Source organism: Rhagoletis zephyria, unplaced genomic scaffold (assembly GCF_001687245.7).
Source record: "Rhagoletis zephyria isolate East Lansing unplaced genomic scaffold, Rhagoletis_zephyria_1.1 Rzeph_scaffold_00789, whole genome shotgun sequence".
Lineage (NCBI taxonomy): Eukaryota > Metazoa > Arthropoda > Insecta > Diptera > Tephritidae > Rhagoletis > Rhagoletis zephyria.
This window is the reverse complement of record NW_016157873.1, coordinates 4,429-23,759: the sequence shown is the minus strand read 5'-3', so window position 1 is coordinate 23,759 and position 19,331 is coordinate 4,429. Positions and strand designations below refer to the sequence as shown.

The window sequence follows — 19,331 nt, the reverse complement described above, 5'->3', positions numbered from 1 at the left end:
CAAAAAAAAAAANGAAAAATCTACATATGCGCGCAACACACAATCGCGCTACAATGCACAGCAGATACAAACATATATGTAGTACATACTAAATTTGCTAAGAATTATAGAGTTATAAGGAAATGTGGGCGACCCAACAAAAAAAAAAATGAGAATCATATGTTCGATTGGAGATCACTTAAAAAAATCATAAAGTGGAAAATTATGTTTCCAAAAAAATTAATAACCCATTAGGATAATGTAAAAAAAAAATAAAAGCAGAAAAATGAAAATAGGATACAAAACAGAGAAACGNAAAATCATAAAGTGGAAAATTATGTTTCCAAAAAAATTAATAAACCATTAGGATAATGTAAAAAAAATAAAAGCAGAAAAATGAAAATAGGATACAAAACAGAGAAACGGGAAACTTCTCATAATTATAAAAAATATGCTTTCTTCATCTTCTTTTTTTCTGGCGCAATTGCCTTTGAACTAGCGTCATTTGCAAATATTTTAATATAATGGCATTAAATTTCTTCATATATGATTTCACTCGTGTGTATGTATGTATGTGTAAGGCTCGTATGTATGTATATTTACAGCGTACACATTATTTTGAAATGATAAAACGTTAGATAAAATAAAGAATGAATTTTCTAAAATTGCTCATATAAAATAAACATTAAAATATAATAAAATGTATTAAAAAATAAATTAATAAAATGTTGTGAAAAGCTGCATATGCATGTGGTGACTTCAAAAAATTGCATTAAAAAATAGTTGCGCATGCTCGGCCGCGTTTGTTGTAATACAGCCGAAAATGCGCAAATATCCTGGTTTCGTTCGCATCATTTTTTGCCTTGTTCGCATGTATGTATGTATGTTTGTTAGCTAGTATGTATGTATGCTTGTTAAAATTAAAAAAAAAGCAATATATAGATAAATGTGATTGTAGTCATAAAAAGCAGTTAAAAACAAAAGCANTTGTTAGCTAGTATGTATGTATGCTTGTTAAAATTAAAAAAAAAGCAATAAATATAGATAAATGTGATTGTAGTCATAAAAAGCAGTTAAAAACAAAAGCATGATTTGTGTCATTTTAATGGGAGAGAGATGGAATTTGTTCATTTGCTGCTGTAGCCATTTGCAGGTGAGATAAATATTGTATGCTCCTTTAGCTCGCTAATTGCCTCACCTCCCGCCGCATCAGCAGCAGCTACTACGGCTGCCACGGGTACGGCCACAGATGGCGCCTCATCAGCAGCAGCTACTACGGCTGCCACAGGTACGGCCACAGATGGCGCCTCATCAGCTGCCGTTTCATTGATAGTAGTTGTACTCGTAGGTGAACTCTCGCTGATGTTGTCACTGGTGCAGATGTTGCCAATGACACTGACGCCCACGCCCACGCTGCCGCCATCACCATCGCCATCGCCGTTGCTATTGCCATCGCCGACGCCATTAATACCATTACTTCGCCCACTGCGCAGTGCTNGTACGGCCACAGATGGCGCCTCATCAGCTGCCGTTTCATTGATAGTAGTTGTACTCGTAGGTGAACTCTCGCTGATGTTGTCACTGGTGCAGATGTTGCCAATGACACTGACGCCCACGCCCACGCTGCCGCCATCACCATCGCCATCGCCGTTGCTATTGCCATCGCCGACGCCATTAATACCATTACTTCGCCCACTGCGCAGTGCTTGTGAAACTGCAGCAGCGGTCTTTAGCAGGTTCGCTACTGCTTCTGGTGCTGCTGCTACTGCAGAAGCCGCTGCTACGGTGGCTTTAGGCGTTGTTGCAGTGCCCTTAGGCGGCGTTGCAGCGGCTTTAGGCGTAGTTGCAGCGGCTTTAGGCGTTGTTGCAGCGGCTTTAGGTGTTGTTGCGGCGGATGCAGCACCATTGTCTTTNCTGTGAAACTGCAGCAGCGGTCTTTAGCAGGTTCGCTACTGCTTCTGGTGCTGCTGCTATTGCAGAAGCCGCTGCTACGGTGGCTTTAGGCGTTGTTGCAGTGCCCTTAGGCGGCGTTGCAGCGGCTTTAGGCGTAGTTGCAGCGGCTTTAGGCGTTGTTGCAGCGGCTTTAGGTGTTGTTGCGGCGGATGCAGCACCATTGTCTTTCTTTCTACGATTTGGCGTCTTACGCGGCGTTTTGCCGGGCGTCGTGCATGGTTGACGGCGTGCGCGCGACGATGACGATGATGATGACGCCGGGGATATGGACCGATCATCCTTATTGCTATTGCGCGGACTGCGACCTTTGCTGCTATTGCGCGAATTTGCACGCCTCTTGCTGGCAAACCAATCGTCATCATAGTCGGAATGATATTTGCGCTTATGACGACGTTTACGGAACTCCTCCTCCTCGTCTTCGTCTAAATAGAAATAATTATGGGGAAAAAATAATAATATAAAAAACTGTATGCCATTGTATATGTAGTTATGGCACCCACCTGTACCATCATCGATGTAGTCTAACAATTCCTTTTTCGTTTTCAAATTGGCTGGGCTTAATTGACTCAACACCTCAGCTTCGCCATCGCCGATTATGGCTGGCTCCTCGTCCTCAGCTTCCAGTGTTAGTACACTCTCTTTTAGCACAGCCTTAACTTCATCGGGTATATTAGGATTCTGTTGGATCTCTTCTAAATTCAAATCTGGATTACGCTCCTTGAAGGACTTCTTCTTTGTCGGATTGCATTGTTTCTTCATTCTTTGTAATACGTGCATAGGTAAATTGTCAGCCCCATAACTGAGGGCCGCGATTGGCAGTGATTGTTGTTGAAAAAGAGAGAAAAATGTTAGAAAGCGCCAACAGCAAGGGAACGAAAGCACGAAATGCGCCTTGATGAGCGTCTGATACACTTACTTCTTATTGCAAATAACATCTACATGTGAGGGCAATGGTGCGGCGGTTATAACACTAGGCGGATCTTCGGGATGTCTGCCAACATCGTTGCCCTCCAACCACGCCTGATAGCGTTCGGGCTGGAAGCGTTTCACAAATGTATCCATGGAGATCTTAACCATGTCGTTGCTGTATGGAAAATATTTTTTTTTTTTTAATTATATTTTTATGTACTTCATTTATGTATTTATGTATGTATGCATGCGTGTGGGCGAATTCGTACCTGCAGGTACATTGAACGGCACGTTTTCCATATTCTATCCATCGTTCCATGGCAAAATTCGTTGATTCGGCACAATTGAAACCATGATTGAAGCCCGCATGATAGCCGAAAGGAAATGTGATCATTATCTCACCAGCCTCTTGTGTTATCTGTACATACATATATGAAGTTGGATGTGTATAGAATGGGTATATTCTTTTTTACTTAGTTACATATAAATGTATTTTTCGATAGAAAACGGCATACGTAACTGGAGCAAGGGAAGCGTCTTGTTAAAATGTATTGTAAATTTGTGTTATGTTTGCAACTATGCAGGTATTAAATTTACTTATTGGCAATTGTGGATATCATATTTCACTTATTCTTCAACTATTCACGTATGTATTTGTATGTTCGACATTTTTCGAACTTCTATTTATTCGTAATTTGCGTTCGTTTTCACAATTGTGGATATCGTTTCCCAGAAATTTTTCAAATATTTTCGCATAGAATATTGACATTTTTGTATGTTCGAAAATTTTCGAATTAGCGTTCACAAGCATTTTTCTTTTGTTAATTTAAGTTGATGTATTCTAAATAAGAACGAATTAAGTTTCAAATATTTTTCGACGTTCGAAATAATTTTAAGCAGTTATACGAAAATTTTCGAACTTAGGTTAATTGGGAAAATTCGTTTTAGCAATTGTGTTTANTTGTGGATATCATATTTCACTTATTCTTCAACTATTCACGTATGTATTTGTATGTTCGACATTTTTCGAACTTCTATTTATTCGTAATTTGCGTTCGTTTTCACAATTGTGGATATCGTTTCTCAGAAATTGTTCAAATATTTTCGCATAGAATATTGAAATTTTTGTATGTTCGAAAACTTTCGAATTAGCGTTCACAAGCATTTTTCTTTTGTTAATTTAAGTTGATATATTCTAAATAAGAACGAATTAAGCTTCAAATATTTTTCGACGTTCGAAATAATTTTAAGCAGTTATACGAAAATTTTCGAACTTAGGTTAATTGGGAAAATTCGTTTTAGCAATTGTGTTTATGAGTTTTAAATATTGTGCAATTAATTCGCAAAAAAAAAATTAGTATAATTGAATGTTCGAAAAAATTCGTAATTCTTTTTATATTCGAAATTGGATATATTTCGGGATTATATGTATTTTAAGTTGTTTCATACATATTCACATAAACGAAAAAGGTTTGAAATGTACTTATTCCGAATGTAAGCAAAAATTTCCTTCTAACTATGAAAGTCCTGGAAAGACACGAAAATGTTATTGTACTATCAAAATTTATAGAAAATATTTTTAATGTTTTCACTTTTTCCAGTTTAAGGGAATTACCGAAACAGCACATTTAGAGCTTATGGAAATTTGGATATGTCAGATTCTAGTAAACCGGAAATTTAAGAATTTAGGTTATTTTAGTTTTATTTTTGAATTCATCTAAATTTTTTCACTTCCATCAATATTTCAAGTAAAATACNCCAGTTTTACATATTGTGCAATTATTTTCGCAAAAAAAAATTAGTATAATTGAATGTTCGAAAAAATTTTTAATTCTTTTTATATTCGAAATTGGATATATTTCGGGATTATATGTATTTTAAGTTGTTTCATACATATTCACATAAACGAAAAAAGTTTGAAATGTACTTATTCCGAATGTAAGCAAAATTTTCCTTCTAACTATGAAAATCCTGGAAAGACATGAAAATGTTATTGTACTATCAAAATTTATAGAAAATATTTTTAATGTTTTCACTTTTTCCAGTTTAAGGGAATTACCGAAACAGTACATTTAGAGCTTATGGAAATTTGGATATCTCAGATTCTAGTAAACCGGAAATTTAAGAATTTAGGTTATTTTAGTTTTATTATTGAATTCATCTAAATTTTTTCACTTCCATCAATATTTCAAGTAAAATACTTTTTTAACATATGAAATTTTTCACTTTCACCCTTTCTCCAGTTAAGCCAGTTTTTTACCAAAAACAAAATCTCACGCGAAATCACTTACTTTACTCACTGGCACATCGTGCTGCTTCAACACTTGCGGGCTTATCAATGTCATTTTATGCCGTAAATAAGCATTGCAATTTTGATAGCTCGCTGGAAAGTATTGATTCGCGACCTTCTCCAATTTGCGACCGTGTTCGGGTGGCACGACATACCACGTTTTCGGTGCGCCAAAGTGCAAATAGTTTATTGAATAGAGATCCATATCTTCAGTATGCCAGGCGAATGTGGTCTTCCACATGCCAAAATATAAATACGCTGTATTCACACCATCAATTTGTATGCCATAATCTTCGTTGACAAAGTCGAGAATTGTGCCAAGGCGATTTATATTCCAGCTCTTTGGAGTATAAGTGAGTGACATACATTTGTGTATGAGTTGATAAGAAGATCCAAATTATTATTAATTTTTTAAGCATACTTACATCCTGATCCGTATCTGTGATGCTACCACTAACATCCGCACCATAGATCGGCGCCACATACGTAATATTTTTCCAATATTTACGCTCGAGATCTTCATAATCAAAATGTTTGGGCGTTTGATAGCGCTCCGTGGATGCTAGCTCACTGAATTGCTTCACTGTGAGCGGCTTCTTTTGTATATTGATTTGTTGGTAGAGACCCTGTTTGCCGGTGACAACCTGACAAATCGGCGCCGGTATAGTAATTTTGAGCGCATCCAAATCCTCATAACCACTTCGACGTGGTACCCATTCTGGTGGTGGCACCACTTTCGCCAAACCAGCTTTGTGTGCGCCCTGAGATTCCATGAAGGCCACGTATTTGGGAAAATTTTTGAACTCTTCCCAAGTTGGTCGAAAGACCATAATACGGGGCACATCTGTATTGGAGGAGGACATTTTGTTTTCGCTGCGTTGCGTTTGAACTTAGGGCAATACTTTTCGAACAAGTGCTATAACCGTTATAAAAACGGTTATTTTGTTATGTTTTGATCTATTTAAAGAGCTGCAATAGAAAAATGGTAAGAGAAAAAGGTAAGGAAAACATTTCTTTTTCGGCACCTTTTTCAACGTCAAACCGTTTGTTCGCATTTTATATATGTATGTATGTATATGAATCAGCCTTACAAGTTTGTTTCAAAATATTGGTAAAAGAAGCCAACGAAGTGGGCATACCGTGCGCACATGCACACTGGGTCAGGCGCACTTCAAAACACACACACAAATACGAGTACCTACATAAATTGTAGAAGCAATAGCAACTAGCATACGAAAAAAAACAAAACACAACAATTCACTCGAATCGCTGGCTGTTCGTTGTTTGAAAATGGAAAAACCTTATCAAGTGCATGACTTATGTATGTATGTAGATATGTATATACTGTATATACTAGGTAGGTATGCAGCTGGAAAATCAGCTATGACAGAAGCAACAAAAGAAATAAAAACGAGGACTACATCCCAAATACAGTTACAAAAAGGACACACCAAATACATGCACACACACACACACACACACACACACGCGCGCATTCACATTCTTGTCGAAAAAGGAGAGCACTTCACATTTGTGCACCGCATTGCCCTAATCGCATCGCAGTATTTCGACTGTCGAAAAAGTAAAACCAAAATCGCCAAAAATAATAGCAGCAGCTGCAAGCCACCGCCAACCGTGTCGTTGCCTTCGCCGACCATTATTCATCCAATGAGTTCTGCACCGGTGTGTTAGTACCAGTGTTGCCACAAAATCTTTTTATTGTTTACCAAAATCACCTGAAAAAGTTACCAAATTCAACAAAAAATCACTCAACTTATTTTTTATTTTTATTTTCTTTTTATGCAGAAATATCCCTAGAGCATCTAGATGCCTTTCTGCATCAAAAACAAAATTTGAAAAAATGTCGCTTACGTTATTTTGGCAGTTAGGGCTTATGCCTGTACACACAGTTGTCCACAAAATAATAGGAGTGCGATATTTTGACCAGTTTTGGCTATTTGTCTTTTGTTTATTTAATGTTTATTATTTTTTTATAAAAGCCTAGCTGGCTATACAACAAACACCATATAAATTCAGATTTTAAACTTTGTATAAAAATTATAAAAATTTTGCAATTTTTCACCCAAATTTCAAACTTTTTAATCAGAATCTTTAGAAAAAATTCTGGTATGCAGTTTTGTAGCACATTCAATTCTAGTCTGAAGAAGTGCAAGTTTCAAGCGGCTAAAAAATTCCGTTGATTTTTGGCAATTTTTTTGCTGGCAGTGTCCTCCATATAAAAGAAAATTGTCGACATACTTTGTATGGAAAAAACGTGAAACACCTTTAACCAAAAAAATTCTCTATTCATATATATGATTGCCGGGTACGCCGGAAAAATTATGATAAATGAAAAGCTGACGAACTGACAAGGAATGGTAGGACCACCCAAAATCTTTCAGGAAAGGACACGGTGGATTTGTTAAAGAACACACCATTCTAGCAGCCAAGGAACGCTGGATCAACTTTTCGTCTTGCGAAACTTTCGGGATTACTCGTTATTTATATAAAAGGAAACGCTTACGGACCACTTCCTAATGTGGAATCAGATCCTATATTGACCTATTTGACATGTACATAAGTCCGAATAGAAAAAGTTACCAAACTGAAAAATAAATTACCAAATTACCAAACTTGATAAATAAAGAAAAAAGTTACCAATTTTGGTTAAAAATTACCAAAGCGGCAACGCTGGTTAGTACTTTCATGATTTGTTATTGTTATTCGTGTTGCGATTGTCTGCGCACTAGAGCGAAGCACTCCTCGACGACGGCCCGTAGTGCCTCACGATGTGTACATTTTAGTTCAGCCAAGCAGGCTCTATTGGCGTGCATGGCAGCCCAGTCCTTCGTCTACCTACGAACATAGCTGGCTGCAGCCGCTTTCTTTCTTGAGTGCCTACCAGGAGAGTTCCATGTCGGCTATTATTTTCTATGTTAATAATGATTGATGCAGCCATCAAACCAGTCAGCTGGCATAATCTTAATCGTTCAACGGTTACTAATTTGCGAGGAATTCACGAGTGTACTACTATACATTTTGGAGAATTCCTAAATACGAGGAATTATTTCATAAAATACAAAAGGTGTAATCAGGTATGCGATAGCTAAATACTTGATTTCTTCTTTTCATATAAAGTCTAGCTGCTAAATTTTAATTGTTTTTCGTTCAAAAACTGTTCGACTTAAGTACACTGACAAGTTAACTCGCAATCGGCAGCTAACTAAAGATTTTCAGTAAACAATTTAAGTTAATCTGTATTGTGCAACCAGCCAGCCACAAGGTTTGAAAATTTTGCTTGAAGCAATATTTATGCGCGAAAAAAATATAATTTAAAAGTAGAAAAATTAATTCAATTGTTGAAAAGTATCTGAACGCAAGGAAAGGAAGCAATTTGACCGTTTTAAAATACTTTGTTTATTTATTAAGGCGCCGACCACAATTTGAAGAAAAAGCTGGGGTAAAAACTTAGCAAAAGTGCATGCGCTGAATGTTTATTTTTTACTTTATTTTTAGCCGGCTTAGGGTATTCGAATAAAAAAATATTTGAGAAACTTATGATTCTCGAAATATTTCGAAAACGTGTTCAATTATTATCAGTATATTCTATATTTTGTAGCCAAAAATTATATCAACAAATTACCGTTTCAACAAGGGCGATTGACTCGGGTTTTCCAAACCGGTTTCGCCCGTGGTTTTTTATTTATTTTTATTTTTTAATTTTTATTTTTTTTGATATTTATAGGCGTTTTTTTTAATCTTGATTTTTCGAATATCGAAAATCGTTTTTTTTTTCATTTCATAAAAATCTTGACCACTCAATGAATTTTTTGAGTTGTTCGAAGTTTTCTAGGCTTTTTCAGTTTAAGCTTAGAATGCAGAAATATTTTTCATTATTTCTGTTGCTTGAAAAAAAAATATAGGAGAAATTTTTTCTTGAGAGCTGCAAACTGATTTCAGAAATTTTGATAGAAGAAAATTTCTTTCTTGTGCGTCATTTTATATGAATTTTTCGTTTTTCTCGAGAGCTGGAAACAGCCGTCTAAGGGAAAACCCTGACTAATTTTAAAATTATATCCCAGGTTATTTGGGAATGAAAAATATTTCATATTTGATTCCAACAAATTTATGTTTGGCGCTTGAACGATTTCTACGTGTTTGCGAGAGCTTCTCCTCCAGTTCGTGTTCTGCTCCTTGATGCTGTGACACAAATGGAGAGATCTACATTTTTACCCCATATCCGAAGAAAGCTCGGAAAGTACACTCGGCGGTTTGCCATTGTCTGCCGATGGCAACCGCTTTTGAAAAAAAAACACTTTTTTTGATGAATTTTCGTCACCAAAATTCTCTAAATGAAAGGTAAAGGAACTTAAAAATAAACAACATGAAAAAGTAACAAAGCTTGTTGAACGAGTAAAAAAGTTGTTTCAGCTTCCGAAAACTACCGTCACATGGTAAGCGGGGTGGTTTTATCCCTATTTCACACATCTTCGCTAGTAAGTTCAGTTAGACTTAATGAGATAAACATAAACGTATATTCATAGTTACAAGTAGGCGGTGCCACGCCCATTTTTCAAAATTTTGTTATAAACGTATTTTTGCTAAAGAATTATTGCAAACATCTTTGTTGATTAAATTAGCTACAGTATTTACTGAGCTATAGAAGATTTCGTACTTCTCTTATTTACTGTTATATGGGAAGAGGGCGAGGTTATTGTCCGAATTTAAAACTTTTCAGATGGTTGGTATGTTTTTTCAGGATCTACAACTGTGCCAAATTTAGGAGAAATTGATGAAGCGGTTACCGAGATATACACATGTAATCATAAGTGGGCCTGGCTACACCTATTTCCCAAAAATTTATAATATTCTAATTTTCCGCCTAAAGAAAACTACCGTTATATGGGAGACAAGAGTGGCCAATACAGAAGAAGAAGAATAGGCGGTAATGTAGTAGAGATGGGCACGGGACTAAATACCGCGGGTTCTGTGGGCCCGAAATCTATCACTAAGAAAAATTCACATGTCTTTCAAATTAATTTTACATGTTAATAAAATATAATGAGAGATTTGCCATCTTCCGATTATTTTGTTTTTGTTTGGTTTGGTCCAAGTTCCTATGTAATTGTTCGCTGGGTTAGAGCTAAGATTATTTTGTTTTGCTTTACTGTTCGTGTTCGTCTCAATAAAACATAAAAAAGTGCATATTTCATACATCGTTTCTAAGGAAGATTTTCTGAGCTTGAGGTTTTATCGGGAGTGTCGGGAAAGGATTTTGGTCTCGTTCCGTCCACAAAATTTTAAGACCTTCCCAATACCGCCTATCCCGGCCAATTTGAAATCAGTAACGTGGGTTCCGCAGGTCCCGATATCCAGCGCCCATCTCTATAATGTAGTATAAATTATTGAGACACAAGATAAAAGCGCAAATCGCATACGAAATACTCTGGCTATGCATTCCATAATTTTAAAAACAAGCAAAAACCACAATTTTTAGCAATATTTTTATGTTCGAAAATTTCGAAATATTCGTTTGATTAGTTTTAAGTCCCAGTGAGTCTAGACTTAATTTACGTAACCTAACCTAATATATTAGCCAACGCAATATATTTTTGTTTAGGAATTTTTTGATGTGGCTTATAGGCGGCAAAGTGATCATCAGCTGAAAAGATAAATACAAAAACAAAATATTTTCGCTTCTGGCTAATTTGACGTGTTGAGTAATCATTGACGATTTCTTACGTAAATTAAGTTAAGTCTAGACTAACTAGACTTTTATCTGTATGTTCGAAGTTCAAAATATATTAGATTTTTGGACTTTCGGCCCAATGATCAAAGATAGAACTAAGGATTCTTTAAGAGCCCTGGAACTTTCAACTACATACATATGTACGTATATGTACATATATTAAATTATTTTATCTGATTTGCATGACTCTCTCAACGCTCCATTTAATTTAAACATTTGAAAAGAAACGAAGAGGGGTAACCAAAAAAGATTTCATAATTTCAACGTTTTTGGATACACAGAATTTACAGAGTTTTGATTTCATAGTCTATGTGAATAAGTTCCCGTTTGCCAGTTAACCAAAACTTAAAAATGCACAAAATTAAAAAATGCGCACATTTTTTTTTTTTTTTTGCACTGAAATTGATCAAACTGCCATCAAAAATAAAAGCATAAAGCATATCCTTTTTGATAAGTTGGACCTGCTTGCAGGCCATTCACACGCACACATACGCGCGCAAGCAACTGCAGTTTGCAGAAGACAATTATGAATAGAGGAGGCAGATTGAACGACAAATAGCTTACCAAGAAAACTGTACCAACCACCCAATGAGATTGGCGAGCAAAAACAACAATAACACTGGAGGCAACAACTACAACAAAAGTTACGACAACGAGAACAATGCTAACCAGCATAGAAGGTTCAGATGAAATTCAATAATAATAAAAAAAAACTGGCAAGTTTTCAAAGCATCGTGAATATCGAATCGTCATCATGCTCCCAATTGCTCACGCTCATAGTCATCTCGTGCTCACAGCAGTCAGCAGTAAGAACAACAAGGATACAATGCCAACAATTCGTTACAAAAAGTGTTGTACTTAGAAGAGCCAGCCCAAGAACGAATAAAGCAAAGAGGGAATATGAAATGGCGAGTGGCGGCAGAAACACTACTTGAAAAAGAAATATACTCATGAAGGATGTGAATAGATTTAAAAAAGGATATGTGAAGAAATGGAATTGGAGAATAAAACAAACGAGAGAGGAAGCAGCATGAATACAACAGTCGTCAAAATAATAAGATCACATTTTGGTTAGTGTCCGACAGAACTCTAATTTTTGGCCGAATCCGAACCCGAACCAAACACTCGACTTTTTTCTTAAAGTTCGGCCGAAACCGAACTGAACCCGAACTTTTTAGAGTAAAAATTACATAGCATGGAAAAATCGGTACTTTTATTCACTGCAATGCGAAGAATGTAAAAGTAAAGTTTTCAAATTGCTTTAATCAATACAATTTTGAAAATTTAACTAGCCAAAAGTTGCATCGGGCATCAAAACTTCGGGCAGTAATTAAAAGCGACAAGAAAAAATGAAAAATTGCCATAAAAATTAAGTAAAAAAAAAATTAAAATCCAGAAACGCTACAGAGGCATTAAAAAATAAATAAATAGAAGTCATAGTTTGTAAAAATTGTCTCCAAATTTCTCGGCCAATTATGGCCAAAATTCGAACCGAATCCGAACCCTAACTTCATGGCCAAACCGTTCGGTAACCGAAACAGAACGCTCGGTCGGAAACTATTTTTGAACAGTTTGAGCTATCTATTTGTTTAATGATCGTAAATTTTTTATAAAAGTTTAGCTCATTTTAAAATAAATAACTTAAAAATTCAAATATCAAATTTTATAGGAAAATTAAAAATGCTCAACAAAGTTTCATCAAAACTTCAAACTTTTTAATACAAATTTTTAGAATAATCTTTGGAATGCTGTTTGATAACCCGTTGCTTTTATGCAATTCTTTATTTTTTAGTTTTTTTTTGGTTAGCAGTGTTTTCTTCCAAACAAAGTATGCTCGTCTATTTTTTTTTATATGGAAGAAACTTCACAACACTATCAGGAAAATAAATCAAAAATCAATAGGATTTTTTAGATACTTTAAACTTGCACTTTAACTTTACTAAAATTTTATGGGCTATAAAACTGCATACCAAGAATTTTTCTAAAAATACCCTTTAAAATGTTTGAACATGCAAATTTGTTAAACTTTTGTAATTTTCGCATAAATTTTGAAATTTTTTATTTGTATATTATGTATATGTCATGTAATAATAAGCAACACTTTGATAAAAAATTAACAAGCATTAATCAAGGAAAAAAAATGTATGTCGTGTTTCTATCATTTTGGCCATAGGTGTATATAGCAATGTGTGCGAGAGCGGACGTAAAAAATGAGAGCATAGAGATATACGCAAGAAAAGGAGAGTTATACAATGAGAAAGAGAACGCTATTTGGGCTGTGAGCTGAACGAGAAGCAAGTTGTCGAGTTCTAATAGAGGGCCAATGAGGCGGATACTTAAAATATACACACATGGGACATACGTAGTACATATGTCAGTAGGGAGAAGGAAGTCGTCTCCGTGGGGATGGGTGTAATTTATTTTTGGAAATGCGAACTTATTTGTTTAGAATATTTATGACAGGATTATTTCAGAGACCAGGCGGTGTAATTTTTTTTATTTTTTTTTCCAGTAGGGTTTTCACCTTTAGTTACATTTTGACGAGCGTGTATCTGGCCAGCACCAAAAAAAAAACTATTTCATTTACAAATTTTTCCTCCATGGATTTCAAACATACATATAAGTACTAAGAAAATAATGTTTATTATGAAACTCACTTTTAATGCATATTCACAGGCGTCGAATATTGCAAATTTTGTGCTGCGATCGACTCAATTCCAATTTGCGCAAATCTTTTCCGTTAATCCTTTTGCAGTACTGCGCGCTCTGGCTTTCGCGAAAAATCCTTGCTGTGATTGTTTGCAACTAAAAACTTGCTGCCTGGTTGGCTGCGACTACCGATATTAATAGCGCAATTGTTGCTGCTTATTGCACATTTTTTTCAAAAATTTGTTTTTTTTTTTGCTTTCTTCACTAAAACTTTTGCATGATATGTATGCGCCAGCAAACGGTAGGGTTTGGTATTGTTTTGTGTGTATGATGCACAACGCTTTGATTTGAGTAGGCGCCAATGACTGTGTGGGAGGAAGCTCAAGTGCAGCGCATTGCGTGCAATTTTCCCTTTTGTTGATTTTTATTTTTAATTTTTTTCACAAATTGCAATTTTCGCTTTAGTTTTCGGCGAGACTATTGCACGACACACCAAGAGTTTGCACTTTCGAGATATTCCAAAGCTGCAACGTTGCTGTTTTTAAGTTTCAAAACTGTTATACAATTTTTTAAAACATTTTCTTGTAGTTCCTGAAGTTGTAAAAACCGCAAACCTTTTTCAAATGCGCAAAACGTCGCCCAAAAAGATTGAGCTTGATTTAGTCATACACAGATTTTTAAGCAGAATGCATACATGCATACTATATACTAATAGATATAGCAAGTAAAAATTTATGCGCACTAAAAATGCGAAACTTTGATTGAACTTCACTTTTTTTTCGTTACAGCCCGTAACTCCACATATAATTCAATTAGAAATTCTTTTTATGCAAATTTTTTTGCCATACACTTTTTTCACAATTGAATGTGCTTTTTCATTTCGGTCGCTTGTATTCTTATTATTTCTTTTGTTCCAAACGCCCGCAGCCTAGAAGCCCACTACGAGTACTGGTCTGTAAGGCTCTGGCGTGTTTGAGATCAGCGAGTAAACTAAAACGAGCTGGGGTTGCTGAAGCGGTCGAAACCCAAATCGAGTGAACGACGGTAGAACGAAACACAGGATCAGAGCGGAGACGCGCAATGTAACAGTTTAAAGGAGGCGGCGGATATGCAAACAGGAAAACGACACACACACACACACGCATACACAATTACCGAGCGAAGCAAGCAAAGTGGAAACGAAACCAAGCGGAGCACGGTCGAGCAACGACTCAATGGAATATGCGAAATGAGTGAAACAAGAGTCGGCAAGGAAGCAATGTCCTTCTGCCGAGCAGCACAATGAATATTGACAAAGCATACATACGGATAATGCTAAACGAACAGGAATACGAAAATATGGCCTACGGATAGAAAGCAGAAAATGTGTGCGAAAATTACGAGCATCTGAAATCAAATAGAAACGCCGACAAACAAGCGCTCTACATACACAAAAAGCATCAGATATGTATATAAAAGAATATAAACAGAAAATGTGTGATAAATAAATATGTATGTAAGGGAAGTGAGGAATAATGAACGATAGGTCCCCGACATTGCAACGAACTTAAGTGCATACAATACTTACGAGTACATACTTACTATGTATTTATGTTAATATGTATGTATGCACATAGGAGTTTTGAAGAGCAAACAAAAATTAATTACATGAAAAAAGAGACTAAATAAATAAAGCGGAAAGAATTTAAAAGCAGACGTAAGGTTGCATACCACACAAAAAATGCAAATTTAGTTTCGAAAAAAAAAACGCTTTATAAAGCAGTGATCACTTGGTAATGCAAAATCAAACAATGAAGGCAATAAAGAGCAAACAAACAAACCAAAAAAAAAATAAAAAATTGGTTGCCAATGGCAAAGCAGCATCCGGTTGCCAATTTGATTTCAAACACCTAATCCTTTGCCAAAGGTTGCTGTCACCCAACCAACGAGGTAAACCAATAAAACGTGCGAGTGAGTCGTGACTAAAGCGGCGTCACACTGATTCAGCTTGTTTGCTACATAAAGACATACATATGTACATACGTTAGAGAAGTTTACTCAAGCAAGTTGGGTCAGCAGAAAAATAAATATAGAATAATAGAAAAATTTAGAAATGGTGTTGAACGTTAATGACGCAGTAAATGTTTCTTCCAGCCTCTGCATGTAAAACCTTGTGAAAGTACGTATAGACCTCCATTCTATTATTTTTATATGCGACTCTTCGACATTCGAGACCAAAAAACTAAACCATTAGTGGGTTTATAAAAATCGATATGCTTAATTTCTATCACTCTCTCTAAATCTCTAAATGAAACGTAGGAGCCTAAAAATATTTGACGCGAAATCGGAAGGGGTTCAATATAAAATCGTAAGCATTGTATTTTAAAATCAAAAGCCTTGATCATTTAGAGCTTCTTAGCGATAGAAATTTAGCGTGGCGATTTCTAGTACCCCAATGCAGATATATTTTTTCCTTTGCGAAATTACTTCAGTTCAGGTTCCAATGAACTTCACTTGTGTTCAAACGTTTGATAAGTCCCTTTCTTTTTTTAACTTGTACGGATGGCTCCAAACTTGACAACAGACTCGGGGATTGTGTTTTTTTATAACGAAAACCAAGCTCATGATTAGAGAATATATCCTAAAAGAAGCGTGTACAAGGCGGAAAAATCAAGAACATATAACACAACCATGTGGCCAGAGTTGGACATGAGCGAATCGCGAGAGCTTCTATGCTTGAAAAGCAGAAAAATATCGTTAGGCAAGGGAATACTTACTAGCCGCATACTCTTGAGAGAACCACAGCGGTCGGGAGTGCCCCATAATGACACCATCATGAGACCATCAGGCACTTACTGTGCGAATGCACCTACACTAATGTAGTAGATGACAAAAATTGTTTGACGTAGTACTATTTAAATGGTTTATAACTTTTATGGTGCAAACTTATATTATAGGTGATACAAGGAGTCAAAAATCGGGTCTTCAAAAAATTTAAAACCTTATATTTCAAACAATTTTGAACTGATTTTTTAAAAATTGGTATCGTTGTAAACATGAACATATTGATTTTTTTTCGTGTGTAAAATTTACTGTCGCACGATGTTATGAGAATCCGTTGAAAACTGTCCAATTCATAACCAGTTTTTGACCCAACATCCCGATAATCAGTTTTGATTTTGACGGTGTACATATTTGAGATTCTACTAATGCCAAAATTATTTGTTAGATCTATTCTACCATCTCTCCTACAAGACATACATAAACAGTACATGCAACCATTTTTTTTTTTTTTGCGCCGTACTATTATTCACGAAAATATTAATACTAAGTATTCAAGCTGCTGCGAGAATCAAAATCACAACGCCAATATATCACTCATTGCAATTGCAGGCAATGAAATTCAGCTGAAGAAACTCAAAACAAGCATGCAAGGTCCTTTCCAACACTTATAAGGATTTTTGCACGTGTATTTGCAGGAAGTGCCCAACTTGTAGTGTACCGACGTCAGTCAGACATTTGCCGAACCGAATTTTGCAGTTGCCACAAACAACGGGGTGGTGCATAAAGGTTACATGCCTACATACTTTTGTATAAATTTTACAAATATACATACATATTGCTTTCATTTAGGTGTATTTGTTAATGTGTTTGCCTTTCCCGTTTTCCATCGAATGCACAAATACACATATCCTAATACGTTTACCTGATTTAATTTGATTTTTGCATTAGCAGGCGAAGCAGAGTGGCCAAAAATATTTCAGCATCTATATACAAGCGGCATTAAGTAGTAAATACATACACATACAAAGTCTATGCATTTTTAATGCTATTTGTTCTTCCAGACATTAGTTCGGCAAGTGACTCGTGCAGAGTCTGAATAGAGAAGATATATGTATGTGTGTTATATGTATGTATGTATATGCACATGTAATACAATTATTTGGTTTTCCTTTGCATGCCTGCGAAAACCATATCCACCGTGATGAATTCAGGAGCGTATAACATTTTAGCACGGACTTGTGATAGTTCGAAGATAGCAAAATGAAAGCGTCATAAAAAATAGTATAATATTAATTGTTGGATGAAAAAACGGATAACAATCACAATACATATATGAATACAAAAAAATATAGGAATAAAACGTATTACAATAATGGCGTTGTTGCAGCATCGCTGATTGTCTGCCACAGTTGATGATTTAGTGAAATTATGGGATTTTGCTTAATGTGCAGTGGAAAGAAGAAAGAAGCAAGAACATTAACTACTCACATTAAATGCTTGAATGATTGGCTAGACAAATATGAGTAGATGGCAGACATTGGGGAATTGGATTAGATTCGGTAGGAAGATTAAATATTACACAAATTATTTGGTAGAAACATAAAATGAAAATGGTGGAACGTAGTAAAATTAGAGATGCCATATTGTATGCACTATTAGCCTGGCTCCATCTTCTAAATGGTAAACATTTTTCTATTCAACTTTTATATCGCAAACTTACGTGAACCACAAACATGGTTTCATAATTTCAAATCGGTTGCTGTTGAGACGGTCGAATATAAAGTAAATGGTGGAAGCTAGAGTTATTCGCCGCCTTCGAAAGGGGGTTGGTATTTTTTAAGAAGGCTTTTTATGGCAGAAATACACTCGGAGGCTTGTTATTGCCTGCAGAGGAGAGCCCGCTATTATACAAGAAAAGGAAGCAGGACCCCACTATGCAGGGTGGCAGTGTGCATCTCTAACCACTAAGATTTCGGTTTGATTTAAAGATGACTTGAACGTGAATCGATCTTGTATCGATTAGAATGACGAAAGAATTTATTCTGAAAAAAACTTAACCACTCAATTTAAATCGATTGGTTAAGTGTTTCAAGATACATTCTTTCAGCATTCTAATTGGTTTATAAAATAATTGGGAAGTAAAATTCGTTCGTTTTTAAAGGATTTGGCCCGAATGGTTAATTGAGCAAAAAACTAATACCTAACTAAAGGATTTTTAATAAAGAAAAGTTCAAAAAAGCATACAAATATTAAAAGAACTATATACGCAGTAAAAAATCAACAAGAAAATATAAAAAACTAAAAAAAAAAACAAAAAAAAAAACAAAAAAAAACATAAAAAACAACAAAAAATATTTAAAAAATAAGAAATATAAAAAACTATAAAAAAATTAAAACAAATTAAAAAATAAAAATAAAGCAAATTAAAAAATAAAAATAAAACAATTAAAAATATCTAAAAAAAAAAACAATTAAAAAAATAAAATAATAATAAAAAAATAAATAAAAAACAACAACAAAAATAACACAAGAGCAAAAAAGTAACAAAGAAACTAAAAAAACAAAAAAAAAAGGTAAAGATAAAAGAACAAACATTAAATCAACGAAAGTTTAAAAATTCTACAAAAAATATATGTTACAAAAAACTAAAAAACCAAAAACAAAAAAAATATATAAAAAAAAACCGGAACACCACAAAAAACCACGAACAAACTTATTTACAACAGTATGTACGAGAACAAAATGAACACAAACGGTTCGGGAACGTTTCCGTTAAGAACAAAATGCGAACCAATCTCTCAAGAAAACCAAAATGAGAACGAAACCTTCATGAACGTTTCCAATGAGAACGAAAGTATCGAGAACGTTTTCAAGGAGGATCAAATAAGAACAAAAGTCTGCTAGAGAACAAAAGTTTTGAGAACTTAAAGTTAAGTATGAGGGAGGCGTCTGCGAGTTGGGATGAAAAATGCTTTCAGTGAGAACCACGATTTTTAATTCTAAGCCAGACGAAATCTGGATCATTTTAACTTCCAGATC

General features: G+C 35.2%; 1 protein-coding gene across 1 annotated transcript in view; it reads right to left on the bottom strand.

The window, feature by feature from the left end:
* Positions 1-14,532, bottom strand: part of LOC108361549 (uncharacterized) — a 32,210-nt gene extending 17,678 nt beyond the window's left edge. Inside the window, exons 1-9 of the mRNA XM_017614184.1 lie at positions 13,538-14,532; positions 5,557-6,100; positions 5,133-5,471; positions 3,111-3,259; positions 2,849-3,016; positions 2,433-2,731; positions 2,059-2,354; positions 1,596-1,790; positions 1,178-1,235 (exon numbers count right to left, since the gene is read on the bottom strand). Coding sequence (XP_017469673.1) covers positions 1,178-1,235; positions 1,596-1,790; positions 2,059-2,354; positions 2,433-2,731; positions 2,849-3,016; positions 3,111-3,259; positions 5,133-5,471; positions 5,557-5,994 — 1,942 coding nt within the window. The 5' untranslated portion in view covers positions 5,995-6,100; positions 13,538-14,532. The remainder of the gene's footprint in view (positions 1-1,177; positions 1,236-1,595; positions 1,791-2,058; positions 2,355-2,432; positions 2,732-2,848; positions 3,017-3,110; positions 3,260-5,132; positions 5,472-5,556; positions 6,101-13,537) is intronic.
* Positions 14,533-19,331: the final 4,799 nt, after the last annotated feature.